A 21,624-nucleotide genomic window follows, 5' to 3' on the forward strand; every position below is an offset into this window, starting at 1 on the left:
TAGATTTAGATTTCTGTGATTTTATATTTACTTGGACATTTAGCAAAGAGAAAAAAATGAGCAAACCTAAAGGTAGATAGTTTTTACTTGTTGTTCCAGATGGAAATTTAGTGGGAAAATACCCACTGAGGGGAAGAATGTAGGTCTCCTCCCAGCAGAGTCTCTCCGGTAATGTCCAGGGCTTAATAACATGCCCAGAGTCAGAAACACATGCCAGATTCAGGAAAGAACGAAATAACATAAAGAAAATACATAGTTAAATGGGATTTAAGAGTTTAATTTGTATTTCCTTTCACATCAGACCCTTTTGCTGTGGTTCTTATTTTTTAAGACAACAAATGGATTAAGTAGTTTTGTGGGGTTTTTTTATCTTTTCTTTTAGCCCCATCCTCCATACTAAAAAGACCCATGCATAGTCAAATGACTGGAAGACAGGTTGCCGGCAAGAAGGTTATAAAAGGATGGATGAATCTATATGTTAGGTTATTCAGCTCAACAGACATTTATTGGAACATCTGCTTCACACCTGCTGTGGGAGAGGCACTGTGCCTAGTTAGGCCCTTACAACCAATGTCTAAAAGCATCCATGTTGGCCATATGGCATCTGAGTGCATAAAGGAGCACCAAACCTCATCTTGAGTTCCAGTTGGCCTTAGTTCTCCCTCTCCCTTCTGACCCAGCAGACTGAGAGCATAACTGCAACGGGGAAGCCTTGCAGCTGTATTCGTTCTACATCAAAAGAGGAGAGCCACAGACCAGTCAGAGCCTCCTCTATGGCCTCCTTGCAGTAGGCTGCCTAGACCTGCCTGGCTATCCAGAATCTCTTCCATCTCTGAGTCTTCAAGACTTTTTATCTGTTCTCAAATCATCACTTAGCACTTTTCCGTTTTCAGTTAGCTATTTATGTCAAGACTGTTAAGTTCCCTAAGAGCAGGGTCTACGTGTTGACCGTCTTTGTTCCCCTATGTAACTAGCACAGTTCCTTGAGTGTGGTAGGAATTCAGAAACTATTTATGTAGTAAAAACTAGCAGTGTGTTGTTAAAAGAGGATAATGAGGTTTTTAAGAAAATATCAGAAGAAACATTGTCCACAGTGACTTGGAAAAAATTATTTTAAGCACGTATAGTTTCTTTCAACTTTGGGAATCCAACTAGCAATCCCTTTAGGCCAGGTTAAGAGATTAATATGAAGTTTTCCCCCAGTTTTATTATTATTATTATTATTTTTTAAAGATTTTATTTATTTATTCGACAGAGATAGAGACAGCCAGCGAGAGAGGGAACACAAGCAGGGGGAGTGGAAGAGGAAGAAGCAGGCTCATAGCGGAGGAGCCTGATGTGGGGCTCGATCCCATAACGCCGGGATCACGCCCTGAGCCGAAGGCAGACGCCTAACCGCTGTGCCACCCAGGCGCCCCTCCCCAGTTTTATTATTAAGAAGCAGATACCAAAGTTATGTGAGCTAGTTAGTCGTTTAGAATAATCTGGAATACTACAAAGCAGAACCCAGGCCTCTCAACATCCTGACTGGTACTTAGCCTCTGCCTTGCTTTTATGTTCACTCAGCCCCTGTGTTTTTTCTGAAAAGCAATGTTGCTGTTTTAAGCCCTCTGTCTTAGTAATGTTTCTGTCTTGTTTCAGACCCATTTGCCCAATATTAAAGTCCACGCCTACTTCGCACCTGTCACTCCACCCCCATCAGTAGGGGGCAGCAGACAGCGATTCTGCAGATGCTGCATCATCCTATGACAATGGAGGTGGTCAACCTTGGTGAACTGAGTATTTAATGACACTTCTAGAGTTACAATGGAGTCTCCAGTGGAAGCAACCCCAGTGTTCTGGGCAAGGGTTACCAAGTGAGGGCAGCGTCCAGATCCCCAGAGCCACACATAACATGCATACCCACCCTCACCCCCACCCACTCTAGTTCTGTGACCAGGGGACTGAAGCCCATGCTGGCTTTATCACGTGGATTGGTAAAACTTAACCATTCCTGTTGGACATGACAAGAAGAAGATCAAAGGCAAGGTGGAGGGAAGGGGGCATTCCAGCAAACCCAGTGTTACTGCTCCTGCAGTTTCTTCATTTTGTGAAGGGGTTTCTTTGGTGATTTTGGAACAGCAACTGCAGTCCTCCAGGGTCAAGGAAAGCATAGAAAAACAATACATGTTGTATCCAGGGACCAGAAAGAAAATTTCTTTGCATCCTCTAAATGGTAGCCATCCATCACGAGATGACTGCGGAGCTTCTGTGCTTCCTTGTTCCCATGCCAACATGCTGAGCATGCTCACGAGAAGGCTCATCCATTCCTCCTCCTGTGTTTTAAGTATTTGGCCCAGAGGTTTCCTAAATGGTTGCACTGAAATCGCTGTGGTCCAAATGTGATTACTTACTCACTCACATTGTCACTCTCTGTAGCACACTGTGCACCTGTCTTCCGTTCTTTGTTGCTCCATCCTGCACTCTTGCTCAGTCTGTCACCTGTTCATTGTCTGCTTACTCACACTCAGTTGTTACTCTTTTGCTGTTGTTGTGTTTACAGTGTGCATTTTGGATGATTAGTTGGGGTTACCAGACATTTTTAAAAGAGACATTATCAATAAATATTTTTTTAATTCTAAATTTTACCATTAGGGGACCCTGCCTGAGTCTTTGCCAGTCTGAAGGGAAACTCACACAAAACCAAGAAATGGTATGAGAAGAAATTGAGCTAAAACTATTTTGACAAAAACAAACTTTGCCTTTTGGTTTCTGTTATACCTTGTGATATGTAATAATACGCATGATGTGCCCAGTATTCTCCCTGCACATTTTTCCTCCCATCAGACTCCACTAACTTCTTAATAAGAAGAGAGAAATGCATTACTAGTAAAGAGTGGAATGGCAAATCCCCAGACTGAGGCCGAAAGCCCCCCGCCCCCAAGCTTGGACATGCCGGATGTTCACCGAGACCTGGGTGTGAGCAGTAGCATCCCTGATTTGTGTCTGTGAGGTGGTTTTGCTTTAGTAAGCGTGCTGCTGGAGTTGCTGTGCAGTCCATCTGGTCAGTTTCTCTCTTTTCCCCCCTGTTCCAGCCTGTCAGGGATACAAGAATGACCCTAGGACAGTTGGTCAACTGTATGTCAGTGTTGATGATATATCTTGAATGTTGGCACCTCGAAGGACCCGAACCATTTCAAAACCTGTCAGCCCTCTCTCTCTCGTGCTCCAGACTTGCCATGAATGAGATACAGGCGTAACCAGGTGAAGGCTTTGAGAGGAAGCAGAGGGTTCAGTGTCTCTGCCCAGCATGGTCAGCAGAGCTGAAGGCAGGTCCTAGTGCCCATGACTCAGAGTCAAAGAAGAGGCTTCCTTCCTTTCCCCAGAAATGTCATAAAGCATGAGGGAACTAAAATGAGTTTCTAAAGTATAAGTAGATTTATAAACCCCAAAGTTAGAAACCTATGTGGTTTCTAACAGGACAACTTTTTTTTTGGGGGGGGGGGTCTTTTAGGACATTATTGTGCCATCTGCCATGATCTTAGATCATCTTCTGCGTGATCTAGGCTGTCGAAAGGCTTGTTATAATGCTGCAGGCGCTGGCTCTACCAGCATATGTAGGAATGAAGTGTGACTTATTTCTCCGCAAGCAGTTCGATGAAAGGGTGCTAGAAATCTGTACTGTCCACCATTATTTCGCATGTTAAATTTATTTTAAATTCTGTTTTTTATTACGCCCTTTTAAAAGCTCAAATTACTTTTATTTTTCATTCCCCCTTCCCCTTATCCTCTTTTCCAATTATCATATGAAGAATATACTTAATTTTTTTTATTTGAGTTTAGTTGGCATAGGGATAGACTTTTTAAAGTGAGACTCATTCTCCTGGTTATATCCCACATGTACAGATAACACGCACATGCACACACACCTTCCAGATGTGGTTAATAATATTCAGATCCCCAGGTCACTCATTCAAACAAAAGTAAGAAGAGAGATATTTAGGGGCCATCTGCTCTAACATATTAAGGGTTTTTTTTTAGTATTGCCTGAACAAATTGACCATAAAGTCCTGATTGATTAGTGAGTATGGATTTAAATTGCCCACCAGTTGAAGTGATTAAGGTACTTCTTTACTTAAAAAAGTACATAAATGTAAAAGACCCTATTCACCAGGACATGAACATCTTGGAATCTCAACTCAAAGAGTGTATCCACGTGCGGGTCCCTGTGGACTTGCTCAGGCAGTCCCTACCTGTCTGGCCAGGAGCAGAGTCTAGTGAGAGAAGAAAGGAGTGTGCAGCACTGGCTTGTGTGTGGTCAGGCCTTGTTCCTTTCGCAAGAAAACTTCAGGCCCATCAAGCTTGGAAAGAAATAGATTTTTTATGCCAATCTGCAATGTACGCCAGCTGATGAAATGTACAAGGAATGTAAGAACCCAGAACATGGTAAGTTTGGTCAGGTGGAAAGGGCCCTCATCCTGTCTTTAATATCAGGGACACTTTTGAAAATTCAGTAAGGCTTCCGAGGTTTAGGAAAAGCTTCTTGGCCCATTCGTCTGACTCCAGAGCCCTGGCCCTCTATGCCTTCCATGATGAATACAGTGAATGGAGAGATTTGGGATAAGTCAGAAGGTACCCTCAGAGCTATTGCATAGACCTGCAGGTAGCCGGGAGGGGTTATTGTTGTGTCTGTGGGGAACATTAAACACCCGGATCACCTCTTTTCCGAGCGGCCTTTCCCCTGCATTTTCCAGCGTCATTTGCTACATCAGTGTCTTTTCTGGCCTCTGCACTGGCTCCATCAAGGTGATCCTAGTTTCTTGTTCTTTCTTTCTTTTTTCCCCCACTGCTCCCATTTTCTTCCTGTACTCATCCTTGCCTTCTATTTAAAGCCTCCATCTCACTCCCAGTGATGCTGCTGATTTATTCTCGATGTCTCCAGTCTAGCGTTCTCTTTAGGTCCTTGTCTTGATCTAAGCAAGGTCTCTGGGCAGCCTTGATTACAGTAGCTCTTGTATGGTTCAGGCCATTTTTCACTGGGTGGTCTTGGATGTTTGCTTACCAAAGTTGAAATCACACTGTTGAATATGAGGAATAAGGGGATCTGGCTTTATCCCCCCCCCCCCAGTATTTGGAATATGAAAGCGCATTGTGCTCTATGTAAAAAAAAAAAGTTTTCTCCTTCTGTTCTGCTCTTTAGTGGATATAAGACTATTTCTTAAATGGTTTTTGTAAATTTCCACGTCCATTAGGTTGATGTGGCAGACCTATAAGTCAGAAATTTTACATATTCCTTACAGCACATGTTTTAGAGGGACACCTGGCAAATATTTTTATGATGCTTTATTTTGGGCTTTCCAAACCATTTGAACTGTTCAATACAGCTCTAATACTACAGCAGTTGGGTTCCTTTATTTCTAATTGCCTTGTAAATGCTTTGTTACCGGTTTGATAGCCCACTCATACCGTGGGGGGTAAACAAGGTGTGCGGGAACTTGTCCTGGTCTGAAGTTGTAGGGAAGTGTGAGAGTGGCACCGGAAGGAAGAGGGGGCTGCCTGCCTGTGTGGACAGCATATCTTTAGGTGACTGTGGTTTTGAAGAAAAGGAACACTTGTGGATCATGGTTGACCGTTGGCCGTTTAATGTTTATTGTGCTGAAAGTCATGTCTGCTTATGACAGGTGCTACCGGGGTGAGAGGAGGGGTTTAAAGGAAATGGGTCTATTCTGCCTTTCCCTCCTTGTGTGCATGGTTTAAGATAAGGTTTCCATCCCCATGTGCGTCCTGGCTGAGGGACTCAGTGGTACTCTTTGAGCTTCCAGAACTTTTTTTTTTTTTTTAAAGATTGCCTTCCTATCTGCCCACTGTTCTAGGATCTTTAACCACCTCAAACCCAGGCAGAGTGAATGAGCCGAGACTTGTTTGAGAAGAGGGGGAGGATGTTTGTTTGTAGGTCTTGAGGCAGACCCTCCCCCTTACAATGATCTTGGCCCAAAGCACCGTAAAGCAGTAGGAGGGTGAGGGGAAATATGGAGCCTACGCCTCTCGTCACCTTTATTTCTATCATAAATTTTAATCATAATATTGAAAGGTACAGAAAACTATAGAAGACCATGTCGGTAGTCTATAATTAACCCAGGTAATTTGGGAATAACATTTGGCTCTATTTGCTATATCCAGGTGCCCTAACTGAACAGCTTGGCTCCCCAGCAAAGAACACGCTGCCCTAAGCTTGCCCTCTCACTTGAGAAAAACTCCGCTTGCCAGAAACTACCATTTGAGGCAAGTGTTTTTTCTGCATGAAGGGTTTCTGCAGCTCTCCCTCACAAAGCAAGTCTCTCTGTTTGTCCATTACTCTTAAGAACATCAGATCTACGTCTCTGAAGGCTTTGACCCTTAGGAAAGTCAGTAAGAACCTCTCAGCTGAGTCTTGAGTGAATCTTTGGAGCCCAACAGAGTTACACTTAATTTTCAGCAGAAAAAAAATGTCTTGGACAAGCTCACACGTGGGATAGTAAGAGAGATTCTGTAATGTGCTTCTTCCGGCTCTGCCTCGTGCGTTTTTTGAGTAAGCCCCCGGGGGAGTCTGGTTTGAAGGTATTGAGTGTCTGCGCCTCCTCAGCCAAGGTGTTTCGCTGCCCTTTTAGGAAAAAGAACCATGAGCAACCAGAACTGTGTCAATGGACTCTGTTTTCTGTTTTTCAGTGTCTTGTCTTGAAGAATTGGGGTGGGAAAATGGTAGATCAGATTCAAAGTAAAGGAGAGAGTCAGTTCTGGAACTGGGGCACTTTGCTTCAGGTACAGGTGTCTGTCCCGAATATGTAGAAACACCTGCCTCACACATGGGAGTAGATTTGCTTTCCTCTCCATCCAGTGAACTCCATGCCCTTCTCACCAGCACGGAGGGCTTCTGCCTACCACGCAGCCGACCAGAGTCACCCAGATGGGGATTGGCACCCTCGAAAGAACCCCCAGTGCTTCTGGGCGTGGCTTTCCTCAGGGCAGGAGCAAGTAGGCAGTGAGTGAGAATCCCCACCCCAAGAAGAGACGGGAGAAGAGAGGTGTCCAGACACAGACCTTTTCTCTTCCGTCACACCCCAAGAACCCAGGGAAATCTTGGAAGTGATGTCTTTTTTATTAAAGTGGAAGAAGAAATCTTTGCCCCACCAAGTTTCGCTTGTCACTGTTGCTTACTATTTACTTTCACTAATTCACATCTGTCACACTGCTGCTCTCACACGTTTCTTACCTTAGCCTAACCCTTCTCAGCCCCTGAAGTCATTATTTCTGTGTTGTCTGTCTTTCTTTCTCTCTCTTTCCTTCTCTCCTTTTCTTTCTCTCCTTTTCTTTCTTTTCTTCTTTCTTTCTTTCTTTCTTTCTTTCTTTCTTTCTTTCTCTTTCTTTCTTTCTTTCTTTCTTCTTTCCTTCTTTCCTTCTTTCCTTCTTTCCTTCCTTCCTTTTTTTCTTATGGCACTAGTGAACGACAACCGAAAGTCTTAGAAAATCCTAACTTGAAAAAGGAGTCTCTAACTGGCATGGTTTGATTAATTACTTTACCTCCCCCCTCCTCGCCCTCCAGAGACTTGAATGATTTTCTTTCCTAGTGCTATATAATAGACCTGTAAAAAGTGAAACCTTTGCTGCTGCTTTTCTGGGTTTACATGTTTTTTCCTGCCCTTAAGAATAATTTCTTACCTGTGCTTCTCTGATGACTGTTACTTTCTTATTGTGAGGAAGGAGGTGAGCCTGAGATTTCTTCTCTTACTCTCCTCCTCACCCTACCCCCAAACTCCATGCTAACCTCTAACACAGGCAAGAGCCGCGGGGTGGGGCTCAGCAGAAGCTCCGTGCTGGGTGTTTTCTCACCAGGCTGCGGCTCGGAGCTGGCCCCTGAGGATCTGTGACTGCCCAGGCCCAAGGGTTAGGAGGGTTATTAGAAGGGTTACGGTTGGTTGGTCGGTCGATTGGTTGGTCCGTCGGGGGGGAGAAAGGTCTCTTCTGCATTTTGCCTTTCTCCATTCCTGTGTAGCGACTCAGCCTTCAGCTGCCTCCCACCCTGGCCGCCTCCTTTTTCCTACCAGGAACTGTTTCCAGGTAACCTGCCTCAGGCGGTTCCCGGCTGCTCTCCTCAGCCTTGCTGTGACCCTGAGACCCGGTGACCCTGAGAGCACAGACCAGCGCAGAGCTCCGACAGCTGGGAGGACCACCCCCGCCTGTCAGACTCTGCCCGAGGACAGACATAGGTGGGCAAATGGTGCTGCGGGAGACGTTTTTACCTTCAAACCAGGCTGTTCCATCCCTGCACTAAGCCCTTCTGACCCCTCTCCCCCTGAGGAGACAGAAGGCAGAGAGGGTGGTTGACCGGCAGGGTCTGGTCCCAAACCTTGCTGTGGCGAAGCCTCCTGCAGCCATCGGGCCTGCCCAGCGTGCTTCCCGGGCGGGAGCTGCTGCTTGCCTGTTTCTCCAGCAGGCCTGCCCCAGCGCTCGGCCGCCCCGTGCGGCTGACAGTCCCCGGCTGGGCGACTGAACACCAGGCTCCATTAGCTGTCCCAGTGACTGCTTCCACCCAGTACTTTTGGCGCTTGAGGATGGGGGGAGGGGGGGGTATTTAAAATAAAATCCACGGTGGCAGTAGAGGATTCCTTTTGCTTTAAAATCTTTGGACTAAAAGAAAAATGTTTTTTATATATAAATATATAAAGTAAATTGTTATGTAACTATTACTGTTTCCTGTATGTTCTAATTTTGTTTTATGATGTAATTAAAGGAAATAAGCTGTGAAGACTTTTCATTTTGCTGCGGAAATAATCTGACTCGGAGCTGTGATTCTTAACTTCCTTGAACCTTAGAACTGCAAAGGCTCCCGAGGCTGAATGAAGGGGCTTCTTTTTGGCATCCTTATATATATTTTTTAGTATTCTTTAATTAATACCCTTTATTTATTATTTTAATAGGCTTAATACCTTTTTAATAGCCTTTATTTAATACCCTGAGCTCCACCTGTCTCTGAGAAAAACAGAAGACGTAATATAAATCAGAGTTTCTAAAAAACCTTTGTTTTAATTCATTTGATGGCAGCAGGTCAGCCTGAGTCCCTTCTCTGTGCAGAGCATTGCCCTCACCCCGACTAGGAAGGAATGATTAAATAGTATCCTGGATATACAGGCTCCAAGCCCAAGTGCCTGACTTCCACCCGCATGACCTCAGCTAGTCGACCCTTCCTTCTCCGTTCTTCACTGGTAAAGTGGGGATGACAGTATCTGCTTTAGAGTGTGAAGATTAAAAAGATAATAATGACACATGGTAGATACTAGCTACCTGCTTTTACTCCCTTCATGTCAAATATTTCAGTATCTAGTCTGTGCTAGAGGCTCCGAGGTTGAGAGAGACAAAGGTTAATGGATGGGGTCCCTGTCCTTTTGGTGGAAATGAGCAGCGGAGCCAAGTCAGCAACCTGAATTTCCATCTCAAGTTATCTACCCTGTTGCAAAAACACTGTTGGGGAGCCCTGTGGAGTTACAGGCCTCACATGATCAGTGATAACTGAGGTAAATGACGAATAAGGAATTAAGTAGATATTTTTAAGAGGGTATCTTGGCCTCTCTTCCACTCCATGCATATGGGGGTTTTCTCTTTTCAGTGTTTGAAATTTCTTTTTTTTTAAGATTTTACTTTTTTTTTTTTTTTTTTTTTTGAGAGAGCGCGAGCAGGGGGAGGGACAAAGAATCTCCAGCAGACTCCTTGTTGAGCACGTATCGCCAACGTGGGGCTCGGTCTCACAACCCCAAGATCATGACCTGAGCCAAAATCAAGATTTGGAGGCTCAACCGACTGAGCCACCCAGGCACCCCTCAGTGTTTGACTCCCTGCTCAGTGGGGAGCCTGCTTCTCCCTCTGCCCCTCCCCCTGCTCATGCTCTCCGTCTTTCAAATAAATAAAATAATAAAAAATAAGTAAAATTCCCTGCCCTTAACAGTTTTCTCTTCATTCCTTAAAAAAAAATTTTTTTTTTAAGATTTTATTTGAGAGAGAGAGCATGAGCAAGGGGAGAGGCAGGGGGAGAGAGAGAGAAGCAGATTTCCCATCAAGTAGGGAACCTGACTCGGGGCCCAATCCCAGGACCCGGAGATCATGACCTGAGGCGAAGGCAGACGCTTAACTGACTGAGCCACCCAGGTGCCCCTAGAAGGTGTGTTTTTTGTTTAGATTTTATTTGAGAATGAGAGCATAGGGGGAGAGGGAGAGGAAGAAGCAGACTCCCCGCTGAGCAGAGAGCCCAGCACGACAGGCTCAATCTCAGGACTCCAGGATCCTGACCTGAGCTGCAGGCAGGCGATTAACTAAGCCACCCAGGCGTCCTACATCTCTGGAAGTTTTAAATAAGCGTAGCGATTTGATAGTTGAATGGTCTTTTAGAGGCTTTAGTGATTAGTTTTTGACCGGACTAGTTGGAAAAAAAATTCCAACCAGCTTTATTTATTCCTCTGTCTCAGACTGCATCCCTTGCCCTAGTCTGTAGTTTAAGGAGAGAACGTTTCCCCAAGAGGACCAAAACACTAAGAAAATTGGACAGGCATAGAACAACACATTACATACGCTTTTTCAAATTAACTTTTAATTTTAAAAAAAGGAAAGGGTGAATACAATTTTAAATAAATGTGAATCAGCGCACCCCGTGTTCAGGCAGCACTGCTTGGGGCAGAGGCACCTTACCCATATCGGAAGGTGCTGTGCCTCACAGGCTTGGCCAGCTGGGCTGAGCTTGGGAGGCTGTGCCCAGCCAGGTGCCAGCAGCGGCTGCTGAGCAGAGATGGGAGCCTGGAGCTGCTCCCTCCTCTCTAGGGGTCGGACATGACGCTTCACCTGGAGCCCGATGAAGGAGCTGAGGATTTCAGCAAGGCTTCTGGTGAACGTGGGGCCCCCAGAGAACCAGGCTGGCGTCAGTCTCCAACTCTTGCAGCGGGGTGTCCCTGGGTCTAGGTGAGAACCAGGTAGTAGCCGTCTGGATCCTGCACTGAAAGCAGTGGAAAGGGCACCACTGGGATGAGACAAGCCAACCACTGCTTTTGTGCTGCTCCCCAACCAAGCAGCTGGCAGCACGTCTGCCACACGCGAGTGGTCTTCCTACCCCAACTTGGGGAAGCCTCCCTCTGTCCCGCAGGAAGGACAGAGGACAGGCATCTGCATAACTAGAACCACAAGCCGGCTGGTCAGAGGTGTTCTGTGCCTGGTGATGTCCAGCAAGCATCTTCTGCCTTGTAGGATGGTGGGGGTGGGACAGAAGAGAGAGGGGCCTTACCTTGCCCTCTATTAAATTCCCGAACCTAGAAACTGGGACATTTTCTTCCCTGAGTGGTGAATAGCAGCCTTGCAGCCCTACAAATCTGTCCCTCACACGCCAACAAAGCTGGCATTCAGATGTTCACCAGTTGATTGGAACACAGCACACACTCCGCCCCACCCCCAGCATACACACACCTTCAAGGAATCTTTTAATCTCGTTTAGGAGACAATATAAACCCAATCTTGCCCTTTCTAGGGCTTGCCGGACACACACCTCTCCCCTCTAAAACCCCTACCTTTTTTCACCACAGCCACAAAGTATGATTCATCCTTAAGATTCTGAACCACCTGCAAGGGAGAAGGGGTCACTAAGACAATTCTGTCCTTAGAGCCAAACAGAAGTAGTCAGGGCAGAGAGAAGGACACGGGGCCTGAGGTGAAAGAGTGATCGAGGCCCTTGTGGGGCCTGGCAGGGCTCACTTACCTGGTCACTGAGGAGGATAAGTATGCCCCCGGGCCCCTGGTGGAAGAGGCGGCGGATCTGATTGGCTGGGAGGGCCAAGAGCTCAGCCAGTTTCCCCATCAGCTCGACTGCACTGAGTTCATCTAGAGAGATCTCTTGATAAAAGCCTGGGGCTGTGGGCAGCACAAGACAGATTTCAGTGTGTGTATGGGGGGGTGGAGCTGAGGGAGCCCCAGAGACTGAGGAGAAGGCAAGGAGAGGTTTTGTGCAGCCACACCTGAATCTCGCCTGGAGAGAGCGGCCAGAACCTCACCCGAGTCAGGGTTCTTAGGACCGTCGTTCTCATGCCTAGAGGCCTCCGGAGCCACATACAAAGTCAGCCGGTGACGAATGGGCCTGGGCCAGGAAAACAGTTTATGTATCAATACTTCATACCTAAATTAACAGCCCCCTCCCTGGGAAGGATCCCACCTCCTCCCACGTCTCCAGGGAGGGAGGTCACCAGGCATTTCTCAGACATTTAATGAATGCTGGACCGTGGGGGTGAGGGAAGAGGAGAAAAATCCATCTCTGTCCTCAGAAATGGAGTGATGTGGGTGGGATGGCTACAGAAAAAGATCGCAGGAGCCTAACTCTTTAGCCCATCCCTGCCAGCTTAGCTCTGTGACCTCAAGCAGGCAGGTCACTGTCCTTGGGCCTGAGTTTCTTCCTCTGTAAAAAGAGGGTGTGGGACTAAGCGGTCTTCAAGATACCTTCCAGCTTGAACATGCACGAGACACAACCATTAGCTGAATTGATAAGCACCACTACAGAGGGAAGGGGGTCCTGGTTGGCAGTGCCCAGCACCTGGCTCTAAGAGCATTGCAAAGGCGGATCCCATCGGCAGCCCCGCAGATCTGGATAAGGTCCTGGCGGGTAAGCTTCAGCAGATCAGTGCCTGCAGAGTGAGACAGGGCCAGACTGGGGGAAGAGGCCTGGGATGGAGGGTGGCAAGGGACACAATCCAACATTAGTCTACAAATGGCCCTCATATGTCCAGACATGGGGATCAAACTTGGATTCCAGTCCCAGTTCTGCCCCTTGCTTGTTAGCTGTGTGTCTTTGAGCAAGTTATTTAACCTCTCTGAGCCCTAGCCTCATGGGTAGTATATAAATTATATGGGATGATAAGGAGAAGAAAGCCAAGCAGGCATAGTGCCTGGCAACTCTTAGTCCTAAACAGAAGTTAGCTGAAGAACACACAGCAAGCCAGGCCACAGGCAGACTTCCTGCCTGAGTGTTCTCCCCTCAGTCCCCTCCAGGTAGGGCCCCTGCCAGATTCCAGCCTCACCAGTGAAGTTGGCCAGCAGCCGGCAGTAGCTGGAGAACCGGTGCTGGTGCAACCACTGCTGCGTCTCTAGGATCGAGGCTCCAGGGTTCAGATCCTGAGGCATACAGAGGGCAGTCCAGTTATGACCATGGGCCCGCGGACTGAGAACAAGAGGTGGGAGAAACATAGCCCCACGCCTGAGAGCCCGGAAGCTCATCCCGCCGGTGGCAAGTGCCCCAGTCCTCGCCATCTGTGGCCGTACAAGCTCTGTCCACCAGGGGGCAGGACCACCCCATTCTGGAGAGTGCGACGAAGCCCCGCGAAGGCTCTGAGATAGAGGTCGGGGGAATTGGAAAGGGAAGACGCACCTCAGCGGGGCTGCCCCCCAAGGTGTCCAAGGCGAGCGGCGGGGAGAAGCAGAGCCTATGGGGGAGCAGAGAGTCGGCAGTGCCGCCAGCCTCCGGCCCCACGCCCCCTCCCCCCTCCCCGGGAGGCAGAGCTGGCTGGGGTCACGCCGCGCATCGCCCGAAGGGCACAGGGCTGAGCCGCACCCTCCGCCCTGCAGCTCCCCGGATGCCTGGGCTGAGGAGCCCTTCTCGTCACACTCACCCCAAAGGCCTGAGCGGGGCGCGCCCCCCTCACCTGTCCGGGGACAGGAGCTTGCAGGAGTGGGGCGAGGTCCGAGCAAGGGGGCTGAGCGGGGAGGAGGGCCCCGCACTGGCATCTGGCCACGGCGAGCACTGCGGGGCAAAGAAGCCGCAAGGCTCAGCCTAGACATTCCGAGGCCAGTGGGGGCTCTTCCGTCACCTCTTTCCCGTGAGAGCTGAGGAGGGGGCTGCCCGGGGCCGGGCTTGGTCCCCGCCCTAGGAGTCCCTGACAAGGAGACCAAGTTGCACTCGAAGGAAGAGTCGGCTAGTCGGCCGGTCTGGCGGCGGGAGCCGCGGCGGGAGGGGAAGCGCTCCCGGCGGAGGGGCAGGAGCGAGGCGGGGAGGGGCGGGTGCGGGAGAGGCAGCCCGGAAGGCTGCACGGGGTCGGCGCCTGGTCTCCAACAGACAAGACGGCGCCACTTGTCCTTGCAGGGAGCAGGTGGAATCAATGGGATTGTGATGATCCTGGAGCCGCCACGGCCCTCAGGCCTCCGTGTCCCCACCCGCACGAGGATCTTTCCTCCAAACCCGCTCTTCCGCGCCCACCGCCCTCCCACACCTCCACGGACACCCAGCCCCCTCACCCCACCTCCACGGACACGCAGCGGCCCCCCCCCACACCTCCATGGACACCCAGCGCCCCCCACACCTCCACGGACACCCAGCGCCCCCCCACACACCTCCATGTACACCAGAGCCCCCCCCACCTCCATGAACACTAGCGCCCCCCCCCACCTCCATGAATACCAGCGCCCCCCCCCCCCAGCTCCACGGACACCCAGCGCCTCCACACACACCTCCACGAGCACCGTACTCTCACAGGCAGACTGATACTTGTCTCTCTCCGGCAGGGGCTGTTTCTCAAGCTTCTCCCGGTCTGTTTTCAGTTTGCGGTCAGCTCCTTTGGGCTACAGGAGAGTGACGCGCAGTTCAGAGCCCCCCCCCCCTTACCTGCCCCCATCTCATTCCAGAAGGGCTCTAAGCAAGAGATCAAGCCCCATCCCTCTGTGTCTAGAGAAGGGGGCTGCAGGCTGAGGGACTCCACCCAGCCAGCCAAGCACGGTGACAGTCCCTAGAGGGAGGGGAAGGGACCTGCCTGTACCTTGAACACCTTGATGAGGCAGCCGGCTGAGTGCAGGTGCTCAGGTGGAAGGTCCTTGTCGCCAGGCTTGAAAGTGTCAATCTGGAGACGGAAGGGGACACCTTTCTCTCCACCTTTTTTCCGAGGAGTGAACTCGGTGCTGATGCAGTGAACCTGGGGTGAAGAAGCAGCAAAGAGAAAGCAGGCGACTCCAGGTCCCATCTACTCTCAAGAAAGTCCACCTAAAACCTGTCACCTGCCCGTCACCTGTCAGCCTTCCACCACAGCAACCTTCCATCCCCAACTGGAGTTTATTCTTAATGCATAACTTTATAAGGTTCTTTCCCTTGTTCAAAATCCTTCAGTAGCTCCGCATTGTTATGATATGAGAAGCAAAGTTCCTGACCTGCATGTTTGAGCCTCTTAAAGAGTCATCCCGAGCCTTTCTACACGGCTGCTCTCTGTCTCCCATCAGCGAACACACTGACCACGTAGCCCGCCTTATCATGGCCCCCAGTACACGTGCATGTTTCTCCCTAGACTCTTCTACCTGGAAAGCAACGCCTGCTCCCATCTAAGCCAAAACGTCCCATTCCAGGGTAGAGTTGCCAGTTAAAATATAAGCTGCCCTGTTAAATTTGAATTTCAAATAAACAACAAATAATTTTTTAGTATAAATATATCCCAAATATTTCAAGGGATATTCTTCCCTCCACCCCATGGGACATTCTTATACTAACAAGTTCTTTATCTAAAATAGAAGTTTAGGGATGCCTGGGTGGCTCAATTTGTTAAGCGTCTGTCTTTGGCTCAGGTCATGATCCCAGAGCCCTGGGATTGAGTCCCACATCGGGCTCCTTGCTCAGCGAGGAGCCTCTTATCCTACTGCCTCTGTCTGCCGCTTTCCCTGCTCTGTCGAGCTCTCCCTCTGACAAATAAATAAATAAATAGAAATTTAACTGAGTGTGCTGCATTTTATTTGCTAAATTGAACAGCCTATTCCAGGAAGCCTTCCCAGCCTGTACCCCACACAGCCTGCAGCTCCATGTTCTGCCTGGCACTGGGATTCCAAGGGCAAGCAGGGTCCTCCCCTCTGTTTACCCCCACTGGCTGTGACAGCCCTCCCACAAACCTGAGAAGAACTTGAAAGGTGCGTCTAACTTGAAAGGTGGGGGAAAACAAAGATCATGTGACCTAGGCAAGGTCTGCCTAGGAAGGAAGGGAAGTGAAATTGGGCCACATTCGCCTGACCTCCCAGTCCAGGTGCTTAGACCATGGTGAGCACACAGGGGGCTTTTGACAATATTGTTGGATTATAAAGGGAAACCTATTCAACCTTGAAAATGAGGAGGACTCTGACACAGAGTAAGGATTTACTCTGTAGTATAAGAATACAGGCATCCCGTCACACCACCTCTCACAGATAGCACTGTTAACACTCAAGGATCCTTTCTTCCTTCCTTTTCTCTGGGCAAGAGAAAGGAAGAAAGAAAAACAACTCGTGTACACACACACTTTTTTTTTTTAATCAAGTGGAAATCAAACTTTAAATACAAATTTGTCTTCTGCTTTCTCTTATAGGAAAGCAATTTCTCTTGTCATTAGACATCACTTTAAAGATTTATTTAGTTATTTGAGAGAGAGCAGAGTGAGCGAGAGCATGAGTGGGGGGAGGGGCAGAGGAAGAGGGAGAAGCAGACTCCCCGCTGAGCAGGGAGCCCAAGGTGGGGCTTGATCCCAGGACCCTGGGAACAGGACCAGAGCCAAAGGCAGACGCTTAACCACTTAACCGACTGAGCCACCCAGGCACCCCTAGATCTCACTTTAATGGCTACATTATTCCAGTGTACGTCCACACTCAAACTTACGTAAAAGTCAATTCTCTTCCAACGGGCACTTTGATTGTTTAAAATCTTTGAATATGAGAGTGTTGCTATGAAGAGCTGGTCCATATATCTTTGTGTCCTTATTGAACACTGCCAGAGGATCGATTTCTTGAAATGGAACCCGGGGTGGGGGGCGGGGGGCACCTGGGTGGCTCAGTCAGTTAGGCTAGGTGTCTGACTCTTGGTTTCAGTTCAGGTCATGATCTCAGGGTCTTGAGATCAAGTCTTGCTTTGGGCTCCGTGCTAGGCATGAAGATGCTTGGGACTCTCTCTTTCCCTCTGCCACCCTCCTCCCTGCCACTCTCTCTCAAATAAATAAATAAATCTTTTTTTTTTTTTAATGGAATGACAGAGTAGAATGGTAGGAACATAAAATTCAATAAATTTTGCCCAAGTACCACTCTACCCACAGAATGAGTGCACTAATCTGTATTCTCAGGATATGAGGGGGTCTGTTTTCCCAAACTACTTCTTTCTTTCTTTTCTTTTTTTTTTTAAAGACTTTATTTGTTTATTTGACAGAGACAGCCAGCGAGAGAGGGAACACAAGCAGGGGGAGTGGGAGAGGGAGAAGCAGGCTCCCAGCGGAGGAGCCTGATGTGGGGCTCGATCCCAGAATGCTGGGATCACGCCCTGAGTCAAAGGCAGACGTCCAATGACTGCGCCAGGCGCCCCCCAGGCACCCCCCAAAACTACTTCTTTACCAACAATAATCTTTTTTTAAAGTCTCTGCCATATGTATACATATACTTACATAGCAGTTTCTGAGGTTGAGTTGTCTACATTTATTGGTAACTTGTATCCTTGTATAAATTGTTTGCTTATATACTTTGCCTATTTTCCTTTTTTTTTAAAGATTTTATTTATTTGAGAGAGAGAGAGAGAGAGAGAGAGAGAGAGGGAGAATGAGTGGTGGGGAGGGACAAAGCGAGAGAGATAAAGAAGCAGATTCCCCGCTGAGCAGGAAGCCTATGCGGAGCTCAATCCCAGGACCTGGAGATCATGACCTGAGCTGAAGGCAGACAATTAACTGACTGAGCCACCCAGGCACCCCATTTGCCTATTTTTCTATTGAGCTTTCATCTATTTTTTTCTTATTGATATATGAGAACTTTTTATATATTGAGGGTATAAAGCCATTATATGTCATATGACAACTATCTTCCCATTTTTGTCTCCTTTTAATTTTGCCTATGTATTGCAGACCATTACTTTTTATGAAGCTAAGTTCTGTCCTGAGTTTTCTAGATTCTTCCATTGCCTTAAGGTTAACAAGTCCTTCCCTGTGGTGAGATTCAATAAACATTGAGCCATATTTTATCTTTAAGGTGCTTTCTGGAAGCGGTTTGTTCTTACTGTTCCCTCACCCCCACCCAAACTCACCTTCCTTTCCCACCTAGGCTGCTGCCACTCCCGTCTGACCTCCAGCCGCGCCCCAGTCCCAGCTTCAGGCTCACCTGCAGGAAGAGGGAGGTCCTCTTGGTTGGGTCCCAATGGAACTCCACTGTGTTGAGTTGTGAGGGCAGCACTTGGGGTTCTATCACCCCCACGGACAGTGGCACATCTGCAGGCACAGGGTGGCAAGCTGGGAGCAAGCCTCAGCCCTCCCCAACCACAAGGCCTTCCAAACCCGAAAGCGGCCTTGAAGGGTCCCTGCTCCCCCCCACTCACCGATGTCCAGGATGCGGTCCCCTGGCCGGCTCCACCTCCACCCGTCCAGCTGCTGCTGCTCCGTGTACTGCAGGCGCCGGTCGTGGAAAACCACACGCACCACGCTCTGAGGGCACAGCAAGGCACAGCTCACAGGTCAGAGGGTGCCTGGGCATTTGGGAACCAGTTCCTGCGGCTGGGGTAGGCCGGCCATCCCACCCTCCTCGCCCCCACCTTGCTTCCCACCCTCAGGGGTCATAAGCACTTAGATCACTAGATCTATGTCCATCTGCCACTCACAGCTGTGAAACGGGGGGAGTAATCTAGAGACCCTGAGCCTCAGTTTCCTTATCTGTTAAATGGGGGAGTTAATCCTTTCCCACTCTTAGCCACTCTACTTGTTTCTTTTCTTGCTGCACTTTTCAATTTGCAACTGGTGAATCAATTTGTCATTGCATATAACTTGTGTAATTACATGTCTGTCTCAGTAGAATGCAAGCTGCCTGAGGAAGGGAACCACATCTGTCTCTTTACTGTTGAATCCCTAGCTCATAGAATAGTTTCTGGCAATGCATGGGAGCTAAATATATAATTTTTTGGAGAGAAGGAATCATGCATGTGCATAATGCTATGTAAATGTACTTCTAAATCCCAGATCTGCTACTTGGTGTCCTTGCGAAAATATTTAACCTCTCTGTGCCTCTTTCCTCAACAATGCCTGCCTACCACTGGGCCGCTGTGAAGGTCAAGTTAAAAGGTGCACTCGAGAGAGTTCCACTGGACAGTGACGTCACAGCGATGACACTGGCTTCCTGCCCAGAGGGACAGTCATGCCCGGCCCTTGCCAGTTCGGCGGTGGGGGGGTGGGGATGCACCTGCCTTCACCAGCCGGGCCCACTGGGCAGCGTCGCTCAGCTTGGGGTCGCAGAGCATCCGCACCTCATAGGACTGGCCTGGGGAGAGAGAGGTCAAGGGGATGTGTGAGCCCCGCTGGCGCAGAGATGGAGCCTACCACCCCCATCTCACGCTGGGCCCCGGCTCCAGAGCTTGCTGCCCCACTAAGCCCTTTCCTTCCCCAGGCCCAGCGTACCCTGGTTCAGGTAGGTGAGGGTCTCTTCCTGCTGCTTCACAGCCGGGGAGGTGGCCGCACAGAGCACGTACTGGAATGCAGGGCAGGGAGGCTCCGAGCTGGGGATGTTGGGCAGCTCCTCCTGCTTCAGGTAGGACAAGGGCAGGGACTCCCTGCGGCGGAGAGGGGAGCACTGGCGGCTTCCACCCCACGCCCTGTGGGGCTTTGGCTCTCCCTGGCAGGTCCTCCGGGCAGCCAAAGGCTTCTGTCGCAGGCACTCCAGCAGAGCCAGGGCCCGAGAGCCCCCCATTCAACTCCTCTGGCCTCTGGGAGACCACCCTTCAGGGGCCAATTCCAGATACTACCGAACATCTGCAAAAACCTGCCATCGATTACTGTGTGCAACCTCAGGGCTTGTCTGATGTCAGGTAAATGCCCAACAAAAGTGTCCTGAGAGGGTGGGTCAGGGTGTTTGAGATGGTCCACGATCCACTCAACGTTCCACCACTCCTCTAGCCCCAAAGGAGCCCAAGCACAGGAAGCCCATCCCCCTCCGCTTGAAACAGACGGCCCTGTCTATCCACCGCAACTCCGACCAGAACCTTCCTTGGAGGCTGGGGGACCGGGCTCAGCTCTTACCTGAGCAAGCCACTTGGCGGCCCTGGGTACAGTTCCCCGGGGCTGGGCCATAGGTGCTCTGGCTGGTTGTGCCAAAACAGCATCTCGGAAAGACAGCAGGCCCAGCTGTGTGGCAGAGAGCTCAGCGCTGGGCTGGGCTGCACCCACTGGACCGTCCACCTGGGGCCCCAGCCTTTATACACAGAAGCAAACCCACAAAAGGGTGGGGCAAGGTCAGGAACCTTCTATTGGCTGAGTATCCAGGGCTCTAGAAAACATGGGACCGATCAGGCAGCCCAAGCGGGGGCGGGGGGGGGTCAAGACATGGTGTCCCCAGGGCTCCCCACCAATCATTAACTCAAAGGGGAGATGGTGGTGAAGCAAAAGGAAGTCCCAGGGGTGGACATCCCCTCCCCGCCATTCCCCAGGGGGCTCGGGAACAATGAGGGGCACCCTCTGCCTTCAAGACTGGCCCAGATCCATAGCCATGTAGAGTCCTGGAGACACACAGGCCTGGACCCCTCACATGACCCTGGGAAAGGAGGGGACAGGACAGGGAGACACAAGGCATTGCATGGACCTACAAAGGGCCTTTACTCCCACTGGCCTCCCCTTTCTCCCCCCAGCCCCCCCCCCCCCCCCCCGCAGGTGCAGTGATGGCAGGACCCCTGTCCTTCCGCTGGGGGCTGCCTGGCGAGGGGACTGCAGTTTACAAAACATAGTCTGGCTTGCTGTGGAAACAACTCCGGGTGGCGCTAGGAGGGAGAGCCCGCGTGTGGGGAGGAGAGGGGTGTGCCTGGGGGCGCCCCCTCCCAGGACAGTAGGAGAGGAGTCCCAGTCCGGTGGTGGCTTTGTTCCTCCCCCCTGCCTGGGGGCATGGGGCCAGGCACTGTGTTTGTGGACAAATAAGGTCTGCCTGGGGGATGGCTTCTTCCCCACACTCAGCCCCTGTTGTCACGGTACACAGACAGACCCCTATGCCCACCCCCCACTACTGTGTTTGGTATAAACAGAGGAGGGCCTTGCACAGAGCAGAGAGAGCCTCTAAAGATGTGGCCTGACCTCATGTGACCCCAGCTATCCAGGCTTTGTGATTCTGGGGGGCCTACCTGAGGGGTAGAGAAAACCGAAGAGTACCCCCTGACACCCGGCAGGGCACCGGCATCTCTAGGCACCTGACCCTTGGTCCTCTACGTGCTTGCTTTCTCCTCCCATGAAGCCAGACGAAATGGAAGGGGGGAGAAAAAGGGGATGGGAACATGCCTGGCAGTAGGGACCAAAGAAGCCTGAGTCCCCAAGATCCCCATGATAAACTCCCCAAGACTTTGAGAACTCAGCCATTGCCCAATGCTGGATTCAAGGCCAGCGGCCCCCATAAAACCCTCCAAAGTTGGACAGAGCGGGATTCCAGGAAGGCCGGGGGAAGGGGAGTTGGAGGGGATTCAACAGGGCTTGGCCCTGGCCTGAGGGGAGCAGGGTGTAGGGGTAGTGGCCGCGGGCAGAGGAGATGAGCAGGTGAGTGGAGGCTTGTTTTGGGGGCAGAGGAAGAAAAGGTAGAGGCTGGTAGGGGCCCCCTTCCCCCTTCTAGGAGGACACCGGGAGGAGCCAGTCAGGGAGTGGGTGGGACTCGGTTCCAGAA

At 50.1% G+C, this 21,624-nt stretch overlaps 2 protein-coding genes across 5 annotated transcripts in view; one reads left to right on the top strand and one right to left on the bottom strand.

Annotated features, from left to right (window-relative positions):
- FBXL20 (F-box and leucine rich repeat protein 20) overlaps positions 1–8,761 on the top strand; it is an 88,849-nt gene extending 80,088 nt beyond the window's left edge. For all 4 annotated transcript variants that reach the window (XM_026512966.4, XM_026512967.4, XM_044389270.3 and 1 more), the window contains one exon: positions 1,642–8,761. In XM_026512966.4, coding sequence (XP_026368751.1) covers positions 1,642–1,749 — 108 coding nt within the window. In that variant the 3' untranslated portion in view covers positions 1,750–8,761. The remainder of the gene's footprint in view (positions 1–1,641) is intronic.
- A 1,819-nt stretch (positions 8,762–10,580) lies between these two features.
- On the bottom strand, positions 10,581–20,138 carry LOC113265522 (transcription factor CP2-like protein 1). The gene is made up of 15 exons (XM_057318217.1): positions 20,007–20,138; positions 19,389–19,540; positions 19,178–19,251; positions 18,320–18,425; positions 18,106–18,212; positions 14,784–14,936; positions 14,479–14,589; positions 13,677–13,774; positions 13,403–13,457; positions 13,056–13,284; positions 12,572–12,662; positions 12,003–12,121; positions 11,747–11,898; positions 11,559–11,610; positions 10,581–10,993 (listed from the first exon to the last, which is right to left on the bottom strand). Exons 1-15 carry the CDS (start codon positions 20,087–20,089, stop codon positions 10,956–10,958), a joined length of 1,620 nt encoding a protein of 539 aa, XP_057174200.1. The 5' UTR covers positions 20,090–20,138; the 3' UTR covers positions 10,581–10,955.
- Positions 20,139–21,624: the final 1,486 nt, after the last annotated feature.

This window comes from Ursus arctos, unplaced genomic scaffold (assembly GCF_023065955.2).
Source record: "Ursus arctos isolate Adak ecotype North America unplaced genomic scaffold, UrsArc2.0 scaffold_24, whole genome shotgun sequence".
NCBI lineage: Eukaryota > Metazoa > Chordata > Mammalia > Carnivora > Ursidae > Ursus > Ursus arctos.